This window comes from Rhincodon typus, chromosome 11 (assembly GCF_021869965.1).
Source record: "Rhincodon typus isolate 14 chromosome 11, sRhiTyp1.1, whole genome shotgun sequence".
Lineage (NCBI taxonomy): Eukaryota > Metazoa > Chordata > Chondrichthyes > Orectolobiformes > Rhincodontidae > Rhincodon > Rhincodon typus.
This window is the reverse complement of record NC_063342.1, coordinates 72,955,267-72,978,085: the sequence shown is the minus strand read 5'-3', so window position 1 is coordinate 72,978,085 and position 22,819 is coordinate 72,955,267. Positions and strand designations below refer to the sequence as shown.

At 41.5% G+C, this 22,819-nt stretch overlaps 1 protein-coding gene across 1 annotated transcript in view; it reads left to right on the top strand.

Moving 5' to 3' along the window:
- Positions 1–20,574, top strand: part of LOC109937438 (acyl-coenzyme A thioesterase 9, mitochondrial) — a 35,093-nt gene extending 14,519 nt beyond the window's left edge. The window contains exons 11-14 of the mRNA XM_048602551.1: positions 2,759–2,826; positions 7,079–7,190; positions 13,872–13,962; positions 20,125–20,574. Of these exons, the coding sequence (XP_048458508.1) occupies positions 2,759–2,826; positions 7,079–7,190; positions 13,872–13,962; positions 20,125–20,178 (325 nt within the window). The 3' untranslated portion in view covers positions 20,179–20,574. The remainder of the gene's footprint in view (positions 1–2,758; positions 2,827–7,078; positions 7,191–13,871; positions 13,963–20,124) is intronic.
- The last annotated feature ends 2,245 nt before the right edge of the window (positions 20,575–22,819 follow it).

Sequence of the window (22,819 nt, the reverse complement as noted above, 5' to 3'; positions counted from 1 at the left end):
AACTTGATAGGGTGGATAAAGGGAGGATGTGGAGGAGACTAGAACAACAGGACATAGTTGAGAATGGGTGGGGGGGTGGGCTCCCTTCTAAAACAGATGAGAAGATTTTTTTTGCTCTGAGTTGTTAGTCTGTGGAATTTTCTTCCCCAGAAGTCAGTGAAGGTTGTGTCATTGAATTTATTCAAAGTTGAGTTAGATTTTTGTAGTCAAAGAAGTTTTGAGTCGGGGAGCAGGACAGGAAAGTGACATTGTGATCACAATCAGATCAGCCATGAAAGAGTGGACTTGAATAGCTAAATGGCCCACTCCTACTGCTGTTCATAATTATAAGCATTCATCCTGAGCACTATTTATCTCAGATCAGAATCCCCTGCATCAAATATACAAATATAGAAATATGGAGAAGGAGTAGATAATTTAGTACCTTGAGCTTGCTCCACCTTTTCAATAAAATGATGGCTGATCTGATTGTAACCTCATCTGCATTCTCGACTTCCCTGATAATCCTTCAATCATTTACTTAATAAGAACATTTCTACCTCTACCTTTAACATATTCAAGGACTTTTCAGGAAAAGTGTTCCAATCATACACAACTGTCTGACAATACAAAAAAAAGCTTACTATCTGTTTTAAATAGTGACCCTTAGTTGTAGATTCTCATAAGCTGAAACAGCCCCTCTGTAGCTACCCTGTCAAGACTTCTTGGGATTTTATGTTTCAGTCAAGTTGCCTCTTACTCTTCTAAACTTCTGACTTTTGATTTGAAACCTGAGCACTAAGCCAGTGTTGTTTTTTTTAGTTCCCTGCGACATTCCCCTCATATCTATTCTTTATATGTACACAGAGCCAATGTTCAGTCATTGTTCCCTTTCATGAGCTCATCTTCTGTTCACTTATAAAATTACACTTCTTATTAGTTTTGTTTTGTAGATCAATTTCAGTAGTTAATCTCAGTAAATTCTGCCTTTCTGTCTTGCTTATTATAATGTTATTTGATTTACTGACTCTGGCATTTCAAGTAGCCCAGCTATGAGTGGTCTGTGGTGTAAAATCCACATCACTGACCCACATGGATAATGGAACATTCAGTTTTCCCCTGGCCAGGCAGAGTGCAGCTGTTAGCGCTGTTTTTGTGACTAAACAAGCCCACTCAAATTTCTCCTGAAATGGTTCTTGGCTTTGTAATAGAATCCTTTATATTCCAGTGTCGCTGCCAGATTTGGGACCATTGGGTGACAATGCGATGTAACAACCAGACACTTAGTGAATAAAATTCTTCCTGTTAATTCAAGCAAGAGCAGGAAATTGCATTTGTCTGGCATTTTTCATGCTCAGATGTCCCAAACTACATGAATACCAACTTTTTAATAAAAATTTTGTATTTCATGAGATGTGGCATCACTGCCAGGACCGGCATTTGTTTCTCATTTTTAATTGCCCATTGAACTGAGTGGCTTGCTAGGCCATTACAGAGTGCAGTTAAAAGTCAAGATAGACAGCAGGCAGATGGGATAAGGACAGTTGATATCCTTCCCTAAAAGTCGCTAATGAACCAGATGGCTTTTTACAACAATCTTATTTTAATGATAGATTGACCAATTGAATTTTAATTCCATCAGCTGCCATGGTGGGACTTGATTCCATACCTTTGGAGCACTGTGTTGGGCCACTGAATTACTAGTCCAGCAACATTACCACTGCAACACCAATTGGATAGTTAAGTAGCTACAAAATAGAAAGTAGAGTGCGAATTCTAGCTATCAGAGTGGGTCTTCTCAGGGTCAGTGCAGGGGCCACAACTGGTAGCTAACTATTTGTTTTAATAATTTTGGCTTTGCAATTAAAAACACAATTTCTAAATGTATGGACTGCACCAAATTGGAGATAATCATTTGTAATGAAGAGGACTACAACAAATTACTAGAATATATTGATAAACTTGCAGAATGGACAGAAATTGGAAAATTAATTTCAACATTGGCAAGCATGAGCTATTGTATTTTATTGAGAAAAGTAAGCAAGTTGCATATTACTTCAGAAGTGAGAAGATAAACGAGGTTGAAGAGCAAACCACTAAAAAGTAGTAAGTGAATACGACCATTCCTTTTCTAAAAAAAAGTAAGCACTAGAATTTATTTCTAGGTGAATAAAATTGAGAAGTAGACAAGATGTGCCCAACAAATATCAAACCTTGGTTAGATCACACTTGGTGTACAGCATACAGTTCTGGTTGTCATATTGAAAAGATAGAGGCATTAGAGAAGTTATACAAAAAATTAACGTGATTGATATCAGGACAATTAGATTATATCATCAGGAAAGCATATACAGGCTGGGTTTCTTCTCTGAAGTGAAGGCTGCAGGATGACCCAATAAAAGTCCTTTAAATTATGAAAGGGTTGTGATAGACTAGAGGATAAGCAAGTGTTGCTATTTGTGGACAAGAGCAAAACCAGAGGCTGCCAATACAAGGTAGATGCCAATAGATCAAGTCTAAAGTTCATGAGAAAAAAAGATTATGCAGTGGGTGGTGTGGAACTCACTACCGCAGAGAGTGATTGATTGAAATGAATAGGACTGCTGTATTTATGGAGAAGCTCAACATACAGCAAGAGGGAATAGAGTGTTATACTGACAGATGAGAATGGATAGCAGGAGTTCAAATGAACACAACCTGGTCAGCCAAATGGTATATTCTTTTACATAGGCATAACATGTTCTGTTAAAGGCTGAAATTATTTCTTTCTCTCTTACAGTGCAGCTGTAATTAATCCATTGAAACCTGAAGGTCCGGAGGAGGAGAATCTCTTTAAACAAGGAAACTGTAAGTCATGTTGCACCTTCACTGCCTAACTATCATAATGAAGGAAATATGTTGCATACATACAGCCTATATAGTTTACTTTAATGCAGCCAATGCATTATTTTGAATTGTACTACTTGTTTTGGCATCAAATGCAGCAGCCAATTTATCCACAGCAAGGTCTAAAAGACAAAAATGAAATAAATAACCAGTTGTCTATTTTTTAATTGCTTGGTTAAGGGATAATTATTCACTTTTTTTTCCTTTTGAATAATGCTGTGAAATCTTTTACATTCATCCTGATAAAGTATTGGGGAAGCAATAGTTAGAAGTTTTGCTGAGATAACGATGTACCATAAATTTTGGAATGTGTGCCTGTGTTTGTGACAAGCTGAAGGTTGCAGCTGTTCTTGCTCAACCACCCCTCCACCCACGGCTGGGGCTACTTCCCCTATTCAATGGAACATTGTTAACTGCACTGCTTATCTGCTTATGACTCATGTGAACAGTATGGGATGTGATAACATTTAGTCAGGTTGGGTAGAGAAATATGTATGTTAATCACACACATGAGGGCTATAAAATGTACTGCTTTTATGTTATACACAGAGGTCCGACGAGAGTCCACCGAGTGAGAGTTGATTGTTACTTTGGTGTTGACTCCGGACCTCTCGCCGGCTAAGCTAAAATAAAGAAGTTAATGGAACTCTTGTGGGGTCCGGAAGTTTTTGAGTCAACAATCCAAAGAGAAAATGTGGCCATGGCTTAACATCTCATTAAAGAGACTGAGTAATTGCATTGGGATGTCAACCAAAATTAAGGCATTCCTGGCTGGGGAGAAGGCAGCCAATTGGCACACCATAAAAGTGACATATTGTGGATACTGGAGATCTGAAATAAAAACAGAAGGCTTAGCAAGTCTGGCAGCGTCTGGAGAGAGTGAAACAGTTGATGTTTTGAGGCCAATAATATGACTCGACTGGTGGTAATACTGGACAAGTCAGATTTCAGAGTGAAACCTGGCTTCATAGTCTTTGTTTTACTTTTGTATTTTGGTTAGTGTGATGAACATATTTACAAGAGGTTACATATGTACTTTTAACAAAAGAACATAACTTTGTTAATTTTCCTTTTATGCAATAATGGTATAAATGTGACAAGTTTGAAAGATCTTATTAATAACAGCAAAAAAATTCAGTTCTCTTTAGACATTCAATATCTATAGACATTCAACACCAGTGAAGTACCACTCCAACTTTAGTCTTTCATTTATTACTCAATTGATGCAAGGAAGTGATCAGAGATAACCTTACCTGCTTGTAACAAGTGTTATTGCAAGGCTGTATGGTATAAGAAGCATTTTCAGAAGTTTGGTGGATTATCCCCTAACGACTTAATGGATGTTTATCCCTGCAAATTTTTTACACAGAGGGTGGTTCATGTGTAGAATGAACTTCCTGAGGAAGTGGTGGATGTGGGTACAATTACAACATTTAAAAGGTATATGAATAGGAAAGGTTTGGAGGGTTATGGGCCAGGAGCATGCAGGTGGGACAGGTTTAGTTTGGGATTATGTTCGACATGAACTAGTTGGACCGAATGGTCTGTTTCTGTGCTGCATGACTCTATGACTTTATGATGAGGTCACAAGTGTTTCATTTTGGCAACTTTCTGCACATTTCTTTCCATCTCTCCGCAGCTCGTTCACTGGCATTTTTCTGACTAAATTGTAAAGACAGTTTAAAACTACTTTCTGGCTCCGATGGCCTGGATTGCTGAAACATCCTGAGACCTCTTTCCAGCTCTGAATTCCACAAATTAAAAATTGCCCTCCTGTCGGAACGAGTCTACTCTTCTGAACTCTGCTTGTGGCCTTGGGCCATGTAGATTGTAAAGTCCAACTTTAGCAATTATCTCCCTAAGTACCTTGCTAGTCATTTGGCTTAAGTCACATGCTTTCTTGACAAGGCTACTTTGAACTCCCTGTTCAAGATTGATTTTCTGACTTTTTTTCAAAAGAACACAAGTTACATTCACTGAAATAAAACCAAAAATCCATGTTAATTCTAGAATCCAACTTCCAAGGCAATAATATGATATAAGCCATTATAACATCATAACCAATTAGTGCTGTTGCACAGGGATAGAAGACATTGAGCTTCATTTACTGACTTAAAACTTGATAAAATTAACTGTGCAGATGGAGTTGTGCTAAAACTGGCCCAGTAATTTATACATGGTTTCTTGTCCTCAACTCCTGCCGTTGCTACAATCACTAGAAGGGCCAGACACAGAATATTTTTAATCTGTGCATCATCTTGAAATTGTCGTTTTCTGTAAAGGAAGAGATTGTTTAAACAATCTCTCTTCTGCCTGTGATAAAGGCAGTGGAAGGTATTGCTGAGAGGCAGATTTCTGTTTTGTCCTTGTCCTTGTCCTTGTCCTTGTCCTTGTTGAAATACAAAGCTGTCATGTTGAAGGGATTTCATTTCAAATGGAGCCTCTTCATGCTGGTTATGTCAGAAGGCAAATGGCAAGGTCGCCTTTATTGTAAGGGGATTGGTGTGTATGAATGATGAAGTCTTACCACAGTTGTTTAGGGCTTTATGCTTAAGTTTTAGTTTCAATATTTAGACAAGGATATACTTATATTGGAGGCAATACATTGCAGCTTCGTTAAGTTGAGTAACAAGATGCTGAGAAACATGGCCTGTATTCTCTAGAGTTCAGAGAGTGGAGGCAATCGCTTTGAAACATGCAGGATTCTGAGGGCTTGATGAGATAGATTACTTAAGCTGGTCTGCTAATCTAAAGCATGGAGGCATACTCTCAGGATAAAGAGCTGATCATTTAGGACTGTGAAGAGAAATTATTTTACTCAAAAAGTTGTGAATCTTTGCAGTTGTCTACCTTAGATAGTTTTGGATGCTCCATTGTTGAGTATATTTAAAGTTAGTATAGACTTTTTGTCTCTCAGGGCATCAAGAGACAGGGGCGCAGATAGGAAAGTGGAATTGAAGCCTAAGATAGGCCATGATTATGTTGAATGGCAGAGCAGATTCAGCACACTCTATTGTCTGCTCTAGATCTCGTGATTATACTTTAAATGGAAAATAAGAATAGTGCAGTCCAGTATTCTTTGTATTCTATTTCTATAGAGATTTATATTGAGAAAAGTAATTTGAAGTTCATTCTGTTTGTAGAATGTGTATAAACCAATCCTTGACTTAGTTTAATGCATTTTGTAAATCTATTTTATCTTTTTTATCTGATTTTGAGCTTGATCCAAACTTGTCTAAAGCAAAGTTGTACCTCTCCTCATCCACATGATTAATTTGGTATGTTTGCTGATGTGCATTGCCTGCAATGAAACTGTTCCTGTTTACCGCATAAGATTACCAAACCCCCAACTCTTTTCTTTTCATGATGTGGAAGTTTTCACCCTCACTGTATTATACTTATTATCTTAGAAACATCGATAACTGCCCTCTGGGTATTTAGGGATGGGCAGTAAATGCTGGCTTGGCTAGTGATGCCCACATCCCTTGAATGCATATAAAAAATAAACTTAGAACATGAGTAGGCCTTTTGGCGTTTTGAGCCTGCTAAGCCATTCAATATGATCATGCTGATCCACTATTTCAATGCCATTTTTCTGCTTTTCTCCTATGTCCCTTGATTCCAGTAAAATATTTTAAAAAGTCTTTGTTTTGAATATATTGGCCTCCACAGCCTTCTGTGGTAGAGAATTTCACAGATTCACTGCCATTTGAGTGAATAAATTTTTCCTCATCTCAGTCTTAAATGGTCTACCCCATATCCTGAGGCTGAGTCCCCTGCCTGTAGACTCCTGAAACAGGAAGACCATTCTCCCTGTATCTAGTCTGTCCAATCTTATCAGAATTTTATACATTTCAATCGGATTCTCTCATTTTTGTCAACTCTAGTGAATACAGGCCGAGTCGAAACAATCTCTCCTAAATATATCCTTGTTAATCATTTTCTCTTCCCATATTTATAGAGGGTTTTATAGTCAGTTTCTATGTTCCATGCGATTTGACTCTTGTACTGGATTTTCTCCTTCTTAATCAAACATTTTGTCCCGCTTTGCTGAAATCTAAAATGCTCCCAATCCTCAGGCTTGCCAGTTTTTGCTGGTAACTTTCTGTTTGTTTAAGGTGTAAACATTAATTTTGCATTCTCTCCTTTTGAATTTGATAACAAAGCTACTGGAAGCAAATTTTTTTTTTTTTTTTTTTTGTTCAAATTCTAGTGAACAAAGCAAAACGAACTAAGCTAAAGGAGACCTCATTATTGAAAATAGCACCGAATGAGGAAGAGAGAAAAATTATTCACGATATGTTCCTTGGGACTCTGGATATGCGGTAAGTGCTCAATCTACCCATCCTTGCAAGCCTTGGAGCATGTTCATAGAATCCCTATGGTGCAAAAAGAGGCCATTCATCCCATCAAATCTGCACTGACTCTCTGAAGAGCATCCCACCCAGACCCACCCACTACCCTATGCTCATAACCCTGCATTTACCGTGGTTAATCCACCTAGCTTACATGTCCATGGACACTATGGGGCTATTTAACATAGCCAATCCAGCTAACCTGCATGTCTTTGGATTGTGGGAGAAAACTGGAGCATCCAGAAGAAATCCACACAGACACAGGGACAACATGCAAACTCGACACAGATAGTCACCTAAGGCTGGAATCGAACCTGGGTCTCTGGTGCTGTGAGGCAGCAGCGCTAAGCAGTGTCCCCTTTTGCTGCCAAATGATGTCTTCCATTAGATGTGATTCTGCTATCAAGCAACAATTCTTAATTAATCTAAACGGCACTGAGAATTACACTGGAAACCAATTTCAGGTATTCAGTCAGACTTGTAGTGTGACCCATCTGCATGTGCTAGAAGCTACATAGATTAATACACAGGACCCTGTTTTATGTAGGCAAAAGGAATTTACCTGTTAATTGCACCATTTTCATTCGGGGATCTAAAGGGGATAATGGAGACCACTAATCTCTGTTCCATTTCCGTGGTGACAGGGTGTACTTGCCTAGTCTGTAAACTAAGAATGAAAGTTAACTATTCCTAATGTGACTTCAAATCAACTATGGCCCAACTATTCAGTAGTCTCTTCTCATGTTGCATAAATCGGTGTTCCTTTTCCCCCGAGACTCTCTTTCTTGTGTGTCAGTCCTGATAACTGTACAACGAAAAGCTTGGACTTTGTTTGTCCTTTTAGCCATGTTTAATCATCGTCGAATAGGGCGGCAAATCTGCAGTAACTGGTGGAAGTGACCAAATCATCTCAACCATTGATCTGCTGACTCTGAAGTCGGACTGAGATGCCAGGGTCTGCAAGCTGGTCCGAGCAATGCAAGTAAAGACTTTCCCTACAATATGTAACAAGGAGATGCTTCTGTAAATGTTGCAGTCATTGCTAATTCCTTTGTTTTTGTACAAGGTGACTATATGTGTATCATGCACGTCCCAAGGCACAAGTTTTATCTTCTGACAGAGACACACAAGTTCGTGGAGATATGGCGCAGTGCTGGTTCTCCACTTGGATGTTTTTAGGCCAAATGCCATCATTTCCCAGAAACTGGTCACTGGCCTTGCTGAGCTTGAACCTGATGGTCTTCTGCCCAGCTCCTCAATCACAGGAAAATTTCGAATGGTACCAAGCACTGCTTCAGTCACACTGTGTTCTGTTGTGTAGAGTTCCAGCAAGTGCATCACCCACCTTTCCATCAGCTCGTTAGGTTCTGTGATGATTGTCCCTGTCTTTGTGTTAAGCAGGGCTGATTGGTTTGCTGCTTGGCCTGCTGCTTCCTCGATTCCTTCACATCTCCCTCTAGCTTCTCTGCATTCAGCAGATTGCAGGCTGTGGCAGAGTTTCACTCGTATTGATTGGTGCAGTGATGCACTGTCAGAGTCATGCAGCACGGAAAAAGACCTTTCAGTCCAACCTGGCCGCGCTGACCAGACATCCTAATTTGACCTAGTCCCATTTGCCAGCATTTGGTCCATTTCCCTCCAAACCCTTCCTATTCATATACCCATACAGATGCCTTTTAAATGTTGTAATATACTCGCCTCCACCACTTCCTCTGGCAGCTCGTCCCATACATGCACAACCCTCTGTGTGAAAAAGTTACCCCTTAGATTCTCTTATATAACACAGTGTGGAGCTGGAGGAACACAGCAGGCCAGGTAGCATCAGAGAAGCAGGAAAGCTGACGTTTCGGGTCGGGACCCTTCTTCAGAAGAAAGGTCCCGACCCAAAACATCAGTTTTCCTGCTCCTCTGATGCTGCCTGGCCTGCTGTGTTCCTCCAACTCCACACAGTGTTATCTCAGACTCCAGCATCGGCAGTTCTTACTATCCCTCGGGTTTTCTTTATATCTTTACCCTCTCACCTTAAACCTATGCCCTCTAGCTTTGGACTGTCCCACCCTAGGAAAAAGACCTTGGCTATTCACCCTATACATGCTCCACATGATTTTATAAAGTCACCTCATTGCCTCCAATGTTGCAGGGAAAAAAGCCCCAGCCTATTCAGCCTCTCCCTATAACTCAAACTCTCCAACCCTGGCAACATCCTTGTAAATTGTTTCTGCACCCTGTCAAATTTAGCAAAACCCTTCCTATTGAGGAATTGACAAGAATTGAACACAGTATTCCAAAAGTGGCCTAACCAGTGTCCTGTACAGTCGTAACATGACATCCCCACTACTATGCTCAATGTTCTGACGAATGAAGGCAAGCGTGCCAAACACCGCCTTCACTATCCTGTCTACCTGCAGCTCCACTTTCAAGGAACTATGCATCTGCACCCCTAGGTCTCTTTGTTTGGCAACAGTCTCGACTGAGATTTGAAATTGGTAGCTGTGAGATTTTGTTTATCGGGGACTTTGTTGTTGCTGAGGGCTGTCCTCTTGATTGCAGTAACTGTCTCCATTTCAGTCCATTAAATCTGAAAGTAGTCACATCTCCTCTGGTCTCTTTTCCAACACAGTGAGTGTAGAATTACAAATAGTGCTGTGCAGATGGCCACTTTGACACTTAATTGAAAAGTGTACAGTTGAGGGTGTTGAGGAACTGCTGGGTCCTTTCTGGGTCAGTGGCACAGAAAGCGTTGATCCAAGGATGAGCTTTCCTCTTGAATTGATATCGTTTATTTAGCTGAAGCCTGACCTTGCTACACACCGTGAAGTGTTCAATGTCACAGTCAGTGCTCTGATAGCTACAAGTCTTTTTTATTTATTCATGGGATGAGTTTGTTGCTGGCTAGGCTGGCATTTATTGCCCATCTCTAACTACAAAGAGGTCAGTTAAGAGTTAACCACATTGGTGTGGTTCTGGAGTCACAAGTAGGCCAGACCAGGCAATGATAGCAGATTTCCTTCCCAATAGGACATTAGTAAACCAGATGGTTTTTTTCTGACAACTGGCAGTGGTTTCATGGTCATCATCAGACAATTAATTCCAGATTTTTTATTGTATTCAAATTCCATCATCTGCTGTGGCAGAATTCAAAATCTGGGTCCCAGAACATTAACTGGGTCTCTGGATTAACAGTCCTGCAATAATACCATTGGGCCATCACTAATTTAGGCTGGTTCCTGTGGTAATGATGCAATCTAGGTAGGGTGATGGCGTGATTTCGGATGTCACCGGGTCAGCTTGTGATATAGCTTGATTTGGAAGTAGTTGATCATCACCCAGAATCCAAGGTAACATTGTAGCTCGAGTAAACTCTGTTCATTTACATTCACCTTGCCATTACCTGGTGCCCTCTGCATATTGGTGATGTGTTTGATTGGGACTCCCATATTGAGGTCCCTGTGAAGGTACAGTCTTTTGGTGCTGGCAGTTCCACTGATTCTGTGCCTCTCGCAATCAATCGTTATATCCAGGATGGAGCTGAATTGGGATCTGATGCACAGGAGGTTAATTGGCCCATGCCTGCTGATGAATGAAGAGTAAGCCATCTGTATGAGCCTTCTGTGGGAGCTTCAGTGATCATGAGAATGTTTCTAACTGCAACACTCACTCTGTGCCCCTGTATTACCTTTTCGGATTTCTCTGCCAGAGTGTAGCAAAGTTGGATAGAGTATTTGTGGATTGGAAGGCAGGACGTTAGAATTTGATGTTTGCAAAACTAGGGGGAAGAGTCCCTTTAAAAGATGATGTGTTTTTTCTAGGCTTGGAGATTTAAAAAGAAGTTTGCAGAAGCAGCAGGTGCTCAGAGAGTTCCTGAAATTGAAATATTTGTATCAGGGGGCTGGGAGGTCAGCAACCCAGGCAGTAGTTTGTTTAGGCAACCAGTCTGAATATCAGCCAATTAATTTAAACCAGGCCCTTGGAGACTGAAAACCAATTAAATTTAAATCTCGTTATTGACAACCTAGGACCAATCTTATTGTAAGAAATTTTTAGGTCATCAAGGGTATAAAGGTAGAGGGTATTTGGAAATCAGTGTGAGAGCAACTGCCATCTACTAGAGTTAACAACCCATCAGCTCTAAAGAGAAAATCACTGGCTGTCACAGAATTCTCTAAGCTCTCAGAAAACCATCATCTAACGAAAAGTATAGCGGCACTCTTAGCTAATATTCCTGACACAAGATTTGATGGAGAGAGGCATTCCTGATACAAGAATTTGACAGAGAAAGATGTTCCTGACTGAGGATCAGCAGAGAGAGCGCAGAGCATTCTGGAAGATGTATCCTGGCTGCAATTTTGAGAGATTAAGTTTTAACTTTTTTTATTATTTTGGTATATAAGTGGGACTTATATTTATTGGAACAGCATACAATTAGAGTTTTGTTTTATTCGGGAATAGTTAGTAGTTAAGGGGGAATTGTTCGGTTTGTTAGTGGTTTTGTTAATTTGTTCACTGTTAGAGTTAGATAAATAAATTGTTACTTGTTGATTATAGAGTGAGTGAAAGGATTTCATTTCAGTTAACTACTCCTTTATAACAGATGGGAGGGTGGTGAGAGGCAGGTTATACAACTTTTCACACTTCTTTTAACAAATTGAGGTGAAATGAGCCTCTGAGTGTTTCGGTTTTAGTTATCGGGGTTGTCGGGGGGGGTTCGACCTCTGCTTCATAACACAGAGGAATGTGCAGTGTTCGTGTTGAGGATTCGGTTCAGAAAAGACTTACCAGGATGCTGCCAGGATTGGAAGGTTTGAGTTATAAGGACAGGCTGCATAGACTGGGACTTTTTCACTGGAGTGCAGTTGGTTGAGGGGTGACCTTCTAGAGGTTTATAAAATCATGAGGGGTATAGATAAGGTGAATGGCAGGTGTCTTTTTCTAGGGTGGGGGATTTCAAGACGGAGGGGCATATTTTCAAGGTGAGGGAAGAAAGATTTAAAAAGGAAGAGGGGCATTTTTTATTTACAGAGTGGTTTGTGTGTGGAATGAACTTCCGGAGGAAGTAGTGGATGCGGGTACAGTTATGATGTTTAAAAGACATTTGGATAAATACATGAATAAGAAATTTTGGATGGATGTGGGTCAAGCACAGGCAGGTTGGACTAGATTAGTTTGGGATTATGGTCGACATGGACTGGTTGGACTGAAGGGTCTGTTTCCATGCCATATGATTCTATAATCCACTGCAAGCAAGCCTGTTTCTTGCAGTGCAGCAACATGTACGTTGAGCCTTCAGTACGCAAGTTCTTTGTCAGTCACAGCAGTCCTCTGTCATCAACCTGCAGCAGGTTGATGGTAAGACCAATACTCATGGCTTCTACTTTGCAGCCTGTGATGTGAAAGACTGGTGTCATCTATGTAGAGTTTATGGTCGGCGCAAAACTGAGCGACCTGCCTGTCGAGAGTTGGTGCTGTAAGCCTGGAGCAGCCATTGAGGTGGGATAGCACCTTACTGGGGCTGAGGCAGGGGTGGCAGCTATCTGATCACCCAAGATCGAAAAGAATGCTGGCGCTCCTGCTGCATGTCATTCAGGTGAGACACCGTTGCTTGTTTGATACCAACTCTGCTGCACAACTTGCCTGAGACAGCTGTCAGATGTGGGACTCTGCTCTGGGGTTTTCTGTCAGGGTTTACTCCCCTTGCCGCTTTCTCTCCTGAAGCATCCGTAAGGCAGAGAGGCCATTTCCCTAGAGCTGGGGTTTCTGCTTTGTGGGCATCAGAGCACAACCTATTGCAGTGGGCCTGCATCTGGGAGCCAGGCCTATTCCGAGTCTTCTTTAGCCTGGCAGTGCGAGGTATGCAGTTTACATGTGTCACCAGGTGGAGGCATTCCATACATTACAGATGGAGAGACTGTGTATTGGCAAGAGAGGCTTAGTACTCAGCTCTGTTTTCACAATAGTTATTTTGATAACCAGCGATGATATCTGAAAGCAAAGAGGTGACCAGCAGACTAGCTTCTACACAACACCCACTGCACTAACACTCAGTGCATCAACTGGATATACACACATTCTCCATTATACTTTATGCATGGCAACCTTACATAACTAATTTGAATTTGTACACTTCTAAAGTGTGATAACATTATTTATTATCCAAGATTCTACTGATTTGAGGAAATACAGAAGTGTTTGGAACAGCATTACTAAACTCTGTATAGTAGCTAATCCTGGATGCTCTCAGTTCATGTCAAGTTATCCCAAGTCATTTTTCCAACACCATCCTAAAACTGACATGGAGTTTTAATTGTGTGCCGAAGTCCTCAAATGGATTTGAACCCAGGTTTGTCTGACTCTCTGAAAATTCCAATCATAGTGCCAAAGCTAATGCCAGTTCAGGGATAAACTTGCAGAGAGTTTGTTTAATGTTGTCTTTGGCTTTGAATGGGATATCCAAAGATAAGCCTCTGTTAAAGTCTTGACCGCCATTAGTATGGTGAATTTAAAGTGTCATTATCTTTAAAAAACATCACAAACTGTGTTGTAAAGATTGGTCATTGAAAGAAGAGAGAAACAGAAAATCCTTTGCTAAAGTCAAAATAAATGAAATTCTTGGTTGTTGCTCATTGCCAACTAACCAGTGACTGATCTTTTTAGGACTATAAGCTTCCACAGTCGGATATTACCAGAGAATTCAGTGTGGATGGACCAAACAAAGCTTAAAAGTCTAGAGATATGTCATCCGCAGGTATGTGAACAGTATAACCATTCAGTACAACCATCTTATGCATATTTAACTCCATTCTTGCTGTGATACGTTAAAACCTTTTTAAAAAGCTACAAATGTCAAGATTTACAAGGACGCTGTCAGGACTGGAGGGTTTCAGCTATAGGGAGAAGCTGAATAAGCTGGAGGTATTTTCCCTGAAGCTTGGGAGGCTGAAGGGTGACCTTATAGAGGTTTATAAAATCATGACTGGCATGGATAGGGTGAATAACCAAGGTCTTTTTCCTGGGATAGAGAAGTTCAAAACTGGAGGGCATAGGTTTAAGTTGAGAGGGGAAAGATTTAAAAAGGACCTGAGGGGTAACTTTTTCACACAGGATCATACATTTATGGGACGAGCTGCCAGAGGAAATGGTGGAGGCTAGTACAATTACAACATTTAAAAAGCATCTGGATGGGTATATGAAAGGGTTTCGAGGGATATGGGCTAAAGGCTGGTAAATGAGACTAGGTCAGATTGGGATGTTTAGTTGGGGCAGATGAGTCAGACCAAAGGGTCTGTTTCAGTGCTGTATGACTATGACAGCGCACCTCTGCGCCATTCAAAACTAGTGAAACTCTGCTAAAGCCTATAATCTGCTGAATCCAGGGAAGCTAGAGGGAGGAATGAGGGAGTAAAAGCAGCATCAGGCCCAGAAACAAACAAATCAACTCCACTTGAGACAAAGAAAGGGACAGTCATCACAGAACCTAGCGAGCTAATGGAAAGGTGGGTGGTGCACTTGCTGGAACTCTAGACAACAGAACAGTGTCGCTGAAGCAGCGCTCGGTGCTATTCGAAATTTTCCTGTGATTGAGGAGCTGGGCAGTGAGACCATCACGTTCAAGCTCAGCAAGGCCAGTGACCAGTTTTTGGGAACTGATGGCATTTGACCTGAAAACAGCCAAGTGGAGAACCAGCACTGGGCCATATCTCCATGAACTTCTCTGTCTCTGTCAGAAGAAAACATTTGTACCTTGGGACTGGCATGATGCAAATATAGTCACCTTGTACACAAACAAAGGAAATAGCAATGACTGCAACATTTACAGAAGCATCTCCTTGTTACATATTGTAGGGAAGGTCTTTACTTGCATTGCTCGGACCAGCTTGCAGACCCTGGCACCTCAGTCCGACTTCAGATTCAGCAGATCAACGGTTGACATGATTTGGTCACTTCTACAGTTACGCAGAATTGCTGCTGTACAGAGATGATGATGTGGAGGTGCTGGTGTTGGACTGGGGTGGACAGGGTCAGAAGTCACATGACACCAGTCCAACAGGTTTACTTGAAATCACAAGCTATCTGAGCACTGCTCCTACGTCAGGTGGAGTGAGGAGAAGCACACTTTTTATACGCATAATTTATAGGCAGAGATATCAAAAGATCATACAAATGGTGTGAGTGGCGTGTCAACAGGCTGAATAATACATCTTTACAGGTGATGAAAAGTGTCAGATGGAGTGAGTAAAATGTCGACAGCTGAATAACAAGTGAATGGATGACCTATAATCTGAATAATTGAGGCAGAGAGATAATTACAAAAAACATTAAAAATAAGGTGGTGCTGGAAACAAACCAAATGGCTGGAATAACATGATAGGTATAAGAGTTGCATGCTGTAACAAGTAATCCAAAACTGTACAAACTAATTAAGGTAGAGAAATCATAAGTTATCAAGGTGATGGTGTCAGAACAGGACAGTAAGGAAGATTTTACGGATACAGAACAGTATGGTGAGTACATATGTAGTGTGACATGAACCGAAGAGCACAGTTGAGGCCACCTTCATGGGTGCTGAACTTGGCTATCGGAGTAGTCCACAGTAAGTCTGATGATGAGATGAAACTTGTTGATATAGTGTGCTGGTTTCAGTGATTCCTTTCCATGAATCCAAGGGAGAAAATGTCGTCGATATATCTGGTGAATAACATTTGTTGGAGGTCCTGTACAGTAAAGTCGTCTCACTCGAATTTGTGCATGAAAATGTTGGTATGTTGGAGTGCAATTTTGGTCCCTTTGACAGTTCTGTGTCTGGTTAAAGAGCTGGTTGTGGAAGGTGATGACGTTGTCGTTGAGGATGAAGCATCTGGAAATTGGCAGTTGTTGGTGTAGAGTGATGAAATGTCCATTGTGATGAGGAATGTTCCTGGTTCGACAGGTCCGTGGGTGATGAGTTTCTCAGAAGTCTGTAGTGTCACAGTAGAAGCTGGGGTTTCCTTGTACAATGGGTTTTAAGATGCCTTTGACATAGCCAGAGGGGTTCTCACACAGGGTCCCTTTGCCCGAGACAATGGGTACCATTGTCTGTTGTGACACTACGGTCTATCAACAAGTTTCATCCTTACCATGGGCTATTCTTCAGTATCAGTCTTCTTCTTGGACACATGCATCTCCAATAAGGACAGACACTTCAGTACCCCAATCTACCGCAAGCCCACAGAAAACCTAACGATGCTGTACTTCTGTAGATTCCACTCTAAACATGTTAAAGAAGCCATCCCTTACGGACAAGCCCTATGTATACACAGGATCTGCTGAGACGAGGAGGAACGTAATGGACACCAAAAGATGCTGAAAGATGTCCTCAAAAGAACAAGATACGATGCTCAATTCATTCCTTTGCCAGTTCTGACATGCCACAGCAAAAAACTACAATGACCTCTTCAGAAGACAGACACAGGACACAACCAGTAGAGTACCCTTTGTTGTCCAGTACTTCTCTGGAGCAGAGAAACTACGCCATGTTCCCCACAGCCTTCAACATGTCATCAATGATGACGAATGTTTCACCAAGGTCATCCCTACGCCTCCAAACAGACCATCGTTTGCAGCAAACTACTCAGTCCTCAGGACAACATAAACCACAACACCAGAGAACCCTGCCATGGCAATCTCATAGAATCATAGAATCCCTACAGTGTGGAAACAGGCCCTTCAGCCCAACAAGTCCACACCGAACCTCGGAGCATCCCACCCAGACCCATCCCCCTATGACCCACCTAATATACACCCTCTACCTCCCTGAACACTACAGGCAATTTAGCATGGCCAATCCACCTAACCTGCACATCTTTGGACTGTGGGAGGAAACCCACACAGACACGGGGAGAATGTGCAAACTCCACACAGACGGTCGCCCGAGGCTGGAATCGAACCCGGGTCCCTGGCGCTGTGAGGCAGCAGTGCTAACCACTGTGCCACCGTGCCGCCCCTCTCTGCCGCCCCCATCTCTGCAAGACATGCCAGATCATCGTCATGGATACTACCATCACACATGGGAACACCATGCAGTACGTCCACGGTAGATACTCATGTGACTTGGCCAATGCTGTCTACCTCATACGCTGCAGGCAAGGATGCCTGAGGCATGGTGTATTGGCAAGACCATGCAAATGCTGCAGCAACGAACACCGTGCGACAATCACCAGACAGGGATGTTCCCTCCCAGTGGGGGAACACTTCAGCCTCCAGTCTTCAATTAAGCGTCCTCCAAGGCAGCCTTCGAGATACATAACATAGAATCGCTGAGCGGAAGCTGATAGCCAAGTTTCATATCCATGAGGTTTGCCTCAACTGTGATCTTGGGTTCATGTCGTGCTACATGTGACCTCATCATACTGTTCTGTGTCTATGAAATCTTCCTTACTGCCCTGTTTTGACACTATCACCTTGATAACTTGTTATGATCGTGTATGCTTCAAGAAGGTCTCCTCTCATTCTTCTAAACTCCAGCGAGTACAGGCCCAACCTACCCAATCTCTCCCCATGAGACAGTCCCTCCATATCTTTCCATAGATACAGGACTCAAAACTGTTCACGTATTCCAGCTGTGGTCTGACTAGCACTTTGTATAATTTTAGTGAAACTCCTACTTTTATACTCCATTCCCTTTTGAAACAAGGGCAGACATCCCATTTGGCTTCCCTATTACCTGCTGAACTTGGATGCTAGTTTATTTGATTCATGGATGAGGGCTGCCAAATCCCTCTGTTCTGTAATTTTCTGTACTCTTACTCTATTTAAACAATATTCAGCTTCTAATGTTTTGAGGCATGGATTCGAGTCCCACCATGGCAGTTGGTTAAATTTGAATTCAATAAAAAGATTATGCCTTAAAAGCTATTTTAATGGAGTCTGTGCAAGCCCTGTTGGTTCTCCTAAAAACCCATCTGGTTCATTAATATCCTTTAGGGAAGGAAATCTGCTGTCCTTTACCTGGTCTGGCTACATGTAGACTCCAGATCCATGATTATGTGGTTGATTCTCAATTGCCTGTAGAATGCTGAAGTGGCTTCATAACATAACTCAGTCCCAGGGCATTTAGGGTATTAGGTGCCAGTGATATTCACATCCCTGAACGAATAATAAAAAAATGAAAATGCCATTAAGGGGATTCTGGAAACAAAGTGTTTTTAACTAGTTTTGGCAGAGCAATGAGTAATCTTTGTCATATTAACCACAACGTAAAGGATCTCTGGCAGTTTAGTTTTGGTCTGATGCATCCAGTTGTTCTCTGATTGATTGTGATCACCATGGATCAGATACAACACAGAGGGGCTCCGGTGTGATTATCTGGGGTCTGGTGCAGATGCTGAACATTAACTAGTTAGTACAGATCCTGAATATAGTTGAAAAGTTGGAAATGTTGCTGGAAAGTTTCATCTTGCATACATTGGGACAAATGCAAAAATGCCAAATTTCTGAGATAGCTACGATTTATACTGTAAAAATAAGGTTGCCGAATGGTTGACAAGTTAACGCTGATTTTTTAAAGCTTGACCGTAGAGAATGTGTTAGAGAACTAATGCTTTTATGTTTCTCCACATTGATTGTCTGACAAGAAGAGCATTCTGACTTAAAGAAGATGTAATTAATTGCATTTTGCAACAAAACACAAATTATGTTAATACGATAGACATTATACCAAAACATTGAATGTATTCTAGAGGCAACCAGATATAGCACATGGGGTGAATGGTACCAAAGGTTATGGAGAGAAAGCAGGATTAGGCTATTGAGTTGGATGATCAGCCATGATCATGAAGAATGGCGGAGCACGCTGAAAGGGCCGAATGGCCTCCTCCAGCTCCTATCTTCCATGTTTCTATATTATTACAGAGACTGAGGAGGACCTGGATGTTGGGTCTTATTCCTTCAAAATCCTAAGCTGTTCTCCTCAAATCCATATTGCTTAATAATAGGTGACGCTTAAGGCAATCTTAAGTATTCACTTTTATCAGATCCTTGCACCCTTGTACTTCATAACTGAAATTCCTCATCCCTGCAACCTTCTCAGGAATCTTTATTGTTCTCTCCAGTGTCTTCATATCCTTCCTAAAGTGTGGGGTCCTGAACTGGATGTGACATTGTAGTTGAGGCCAAACTAGTGTCTTGCACAGCTTCAAGATAGCCTCCTTGCTCTTGCAATCCAGGCCCTGTTAATGGAACCTAGAATATTCATGATTAACTGCTCTTTCAATCTGTTCCACTGCCTTGTACTCCAACTCCCTCTGATCCTACACTTTCTTTCGTATTGTCCCTGCTGTCTTATATTGTTTCTCCATGTCCTTCATACCAAAATGATTCACTTCACATTTCTCTGCATTGAGCCTCATCTGTCGCCTGTCCATCCATTCAGCCAACTTGTCAATGTCCTTTTGACATTTGGCGCTGTAGTCTTCACAGTTCACAATGCTTCTAAGTTTCATAGCATGCGCAGACTTTGAAATTGCACCAAGATCTAGGACAGGCTTGTCCAACAGGCGGATCACGCCACCGAGGGATTCCTATCCAGCCCTCCACATGTGTTCCAAATACAGGAGGTACAGGATTGTGCAAGGAGCTACTATACTGAGAGGCTCAAATCATCTTTCTTCCTGCACAGGTGCTGGCCCTCTGAAGAACTGCAGTCAAATAGCCAAGCGGGATACCAAGGCTGGAGAACTGTGATTGAGGGTGGGAAAGTGAGGGAGATAGGAAGCAGGGTTTGTGTGTGTGCATCAGTCTGAGTTCTCCCCACAATGAACACCACCACCACCACCCTCCCTAAAAACCTATCCATAATGCAGACGGGAGAGGAGAAAAACTTGGGCTGAATAGCAACTCGCTACTGATACCCACTTTTGTTTGAATTCCACAGAGGTCAGCTTGGAAAGTCCACCACCAGAAGTGCATACAAGGTCAATTTAGTTAAATCCAACATCTTAGCTTGATTCTAATCTCCAGTCCTCTTCCCTGGTGATCAGGATTTGGGTCCTGGTTTCTCTTTTGCTTGCTCTCACTGTTAACTCTGCTGTTTAGTGCTTTTTAATGTGATTTTTATTCATTTCTCTCTTATTTAAATTAACTAGTTTTTTGCTTGGGAATTGATTTTTGTTCTGAAATTAATGTTTACAGTTGTGCCAAAGTTTTATCATTCTGAAATTTGCACACTGACTCCCCCCAAATGAGAAAAAAAAATTGACATTTTGACCCATGTGAAGAGGTTGGACAATTCTGATAGCAGCCATTAGTATCATCAAGAAAAGCAAGTCCCAACAGTGAGCTCTGAGGAACTACTCTACTCCAGCCTGAAAAACATCCATTACTATTACTCTCCATTTCCTATCACTCAGCCAATTCCTTGTCCCTTTTATTGCATTAGCTCCAACTTTGCTCACAAATCTGTTGTGCAGCACTGTATCAAACACTGTTTCAAAATCCATGTACACCATATTAACATTCTGTTACCACTTCAAAAAATTCCAAGATTGTTAAACACAATTTTTCCTCAGCTATTCTGTTTGCACTTTCTGGAATTGACCTGCATTTGACCCTGCAGCTATTAATTTTCAGATGCTGGAAATTCTGCGGTGAGTAACTCACTGCTTGTTGACAGTCTACGAGTTACAGGGTGAGACTGTGATGGAAATATGTCTTGTCTGGATGAATGCAGCTCCAACAACACTCAGGAAACAACACTTGTTCTATTAGAATTCTACTTTTAAACCAGATTTTATCAGTGAATCACTCCAGATAGTGAGACATACATATGATTATGGAATCGTTGGTGAAGCCCAATCAGATGGTACAGTGCAAAATCCAAAAATTTAGCCTCTCATTCCTTACTAATGTCCTCAGAGATAACGGAGTAACTGCAGCTGGCACCATTAAGCTGTAAATGATCTCACAATTGCTACATCAGAGACCATTGACAGCAACAAACAAAGTAGTTCTGCCTCTGCTGAAAGGTTTTTTAACTTGTAAAAATGGATTAAGGAAAATAAGGTAAATTAGAGTTTGTGGGATATAGTTGTCACTAGAAAAGCTGAGGTTTATTCCCCATCCACAATTGCCCTTGAGAGGCTAACGATAAGCTGCTTTGAGCCAGTACATTCTATATTGTGTTGATGCAGTCACAACGCTGTTAGATGGGAGTGCCAGGATTTTGACCCGGTGACATTGAAGGAACAGCAATATGTTTCCAAGTCAGGATGGTATGTGCTTGGTGGGAAACTTGCAGGTGGTGGTGTTTCCGTATATCTGCCGTCTTTGTCCTTCTAGGTGGTAGAGGTTGGTGGTTTGGAAGGTATTGTCTAAGGAGCCTTGGTGAAGTTCTGCAGTACACCTAGTCACTGGTACACACTGCTGCTACTGAGCATCAGTGATGGAGGGAGTGAATATGGATGCAGTGATCATCAAGCGGGCTGCTTTATCCTGGATGGTGTCAAGCGTCTTGAGTGTTGTTGGAGCTGCACCCATCCAGGCAACTTGGGTGTATTCCATCGTGGCCTTGTGACTATGAACAGGCTTTGAGGAGTCAGGAGGTGAGTTACTCGCTGCAGGATACCCAGCTTTTGATCTGCTTTGTCGTCCCAGTATTTACATGATATTTATCTCTTTGAGATACAGGTTCATGTCTTGACTTTTCATTTCATTGGGAATGAAAATGGAAACTGATACTTTAGCCTTCTGACATGAAATTACTTGACAGATAAAATCTAAGATCTAGAATTAACCAGTTGCTGCAGAAAGCGATCTTCCGTCGAAATCTTTCACCTTGCACTCTTCAGGACAAATGCACTAATGCCAAGTTTCAAAGTGAGCACAATTTATGCTACATGAGAAAAAAAGTCTGGGTGCTTGACTAATCTTTACCCTGTAATTATATGAAGCATTAATATGGCGAGTGCAGCAAGAAGCTAATGTTCTCTGTGCTTTAGCTTAGTTTTAAAAACAAAAATGCAATGCCTGGAGATGTGCTTTATGGCTGCAGGTGACAGGTCCCTGTGTTTGAACATGTATCGTTACAAGGCAACATTAGCATGTTTCAAATCCGAGTACAGTCAATAATTTTAAGTTGGTTGTTAATGTAATTTGAGCACACTTGGGATTATTCAGCAAGTGTCATTGAGATCTACGGTACCGGGGGGGGGAAAAAAAAAGCCAATCAGCCCATCGCAACCCCATGAGTCAAATATAACCACATAACTATTTTAATCTCATTTTCCAGCACTTGGCTCCATACCCTTGTAATGCCTTGGCATCACAAGTGCATTTCTAAATACTTCTTAAACGTTATGAGTTTTGGCCTCCACTACCCATATAGGGAGTGAGCTCCAGATTCCCAACACCTCTGGGTGAAAAAGTTTTTTTCCTCCTATCTCATCTAAACCTTCTGACCCCTACCTTAAATTTATTTCTCCAGTAAATGATGCCGCCACCAGGGGGAAACGTTTCTTCCTGTCTATCCTATCTAGCTAATTTTATACATCTCATTCAATCCCCTCTCAATCTCCTCTTCTCTAAGGAAAACAGACTCCAGTCTGACAAGTCTCCCTTCGTAACTGAAACTC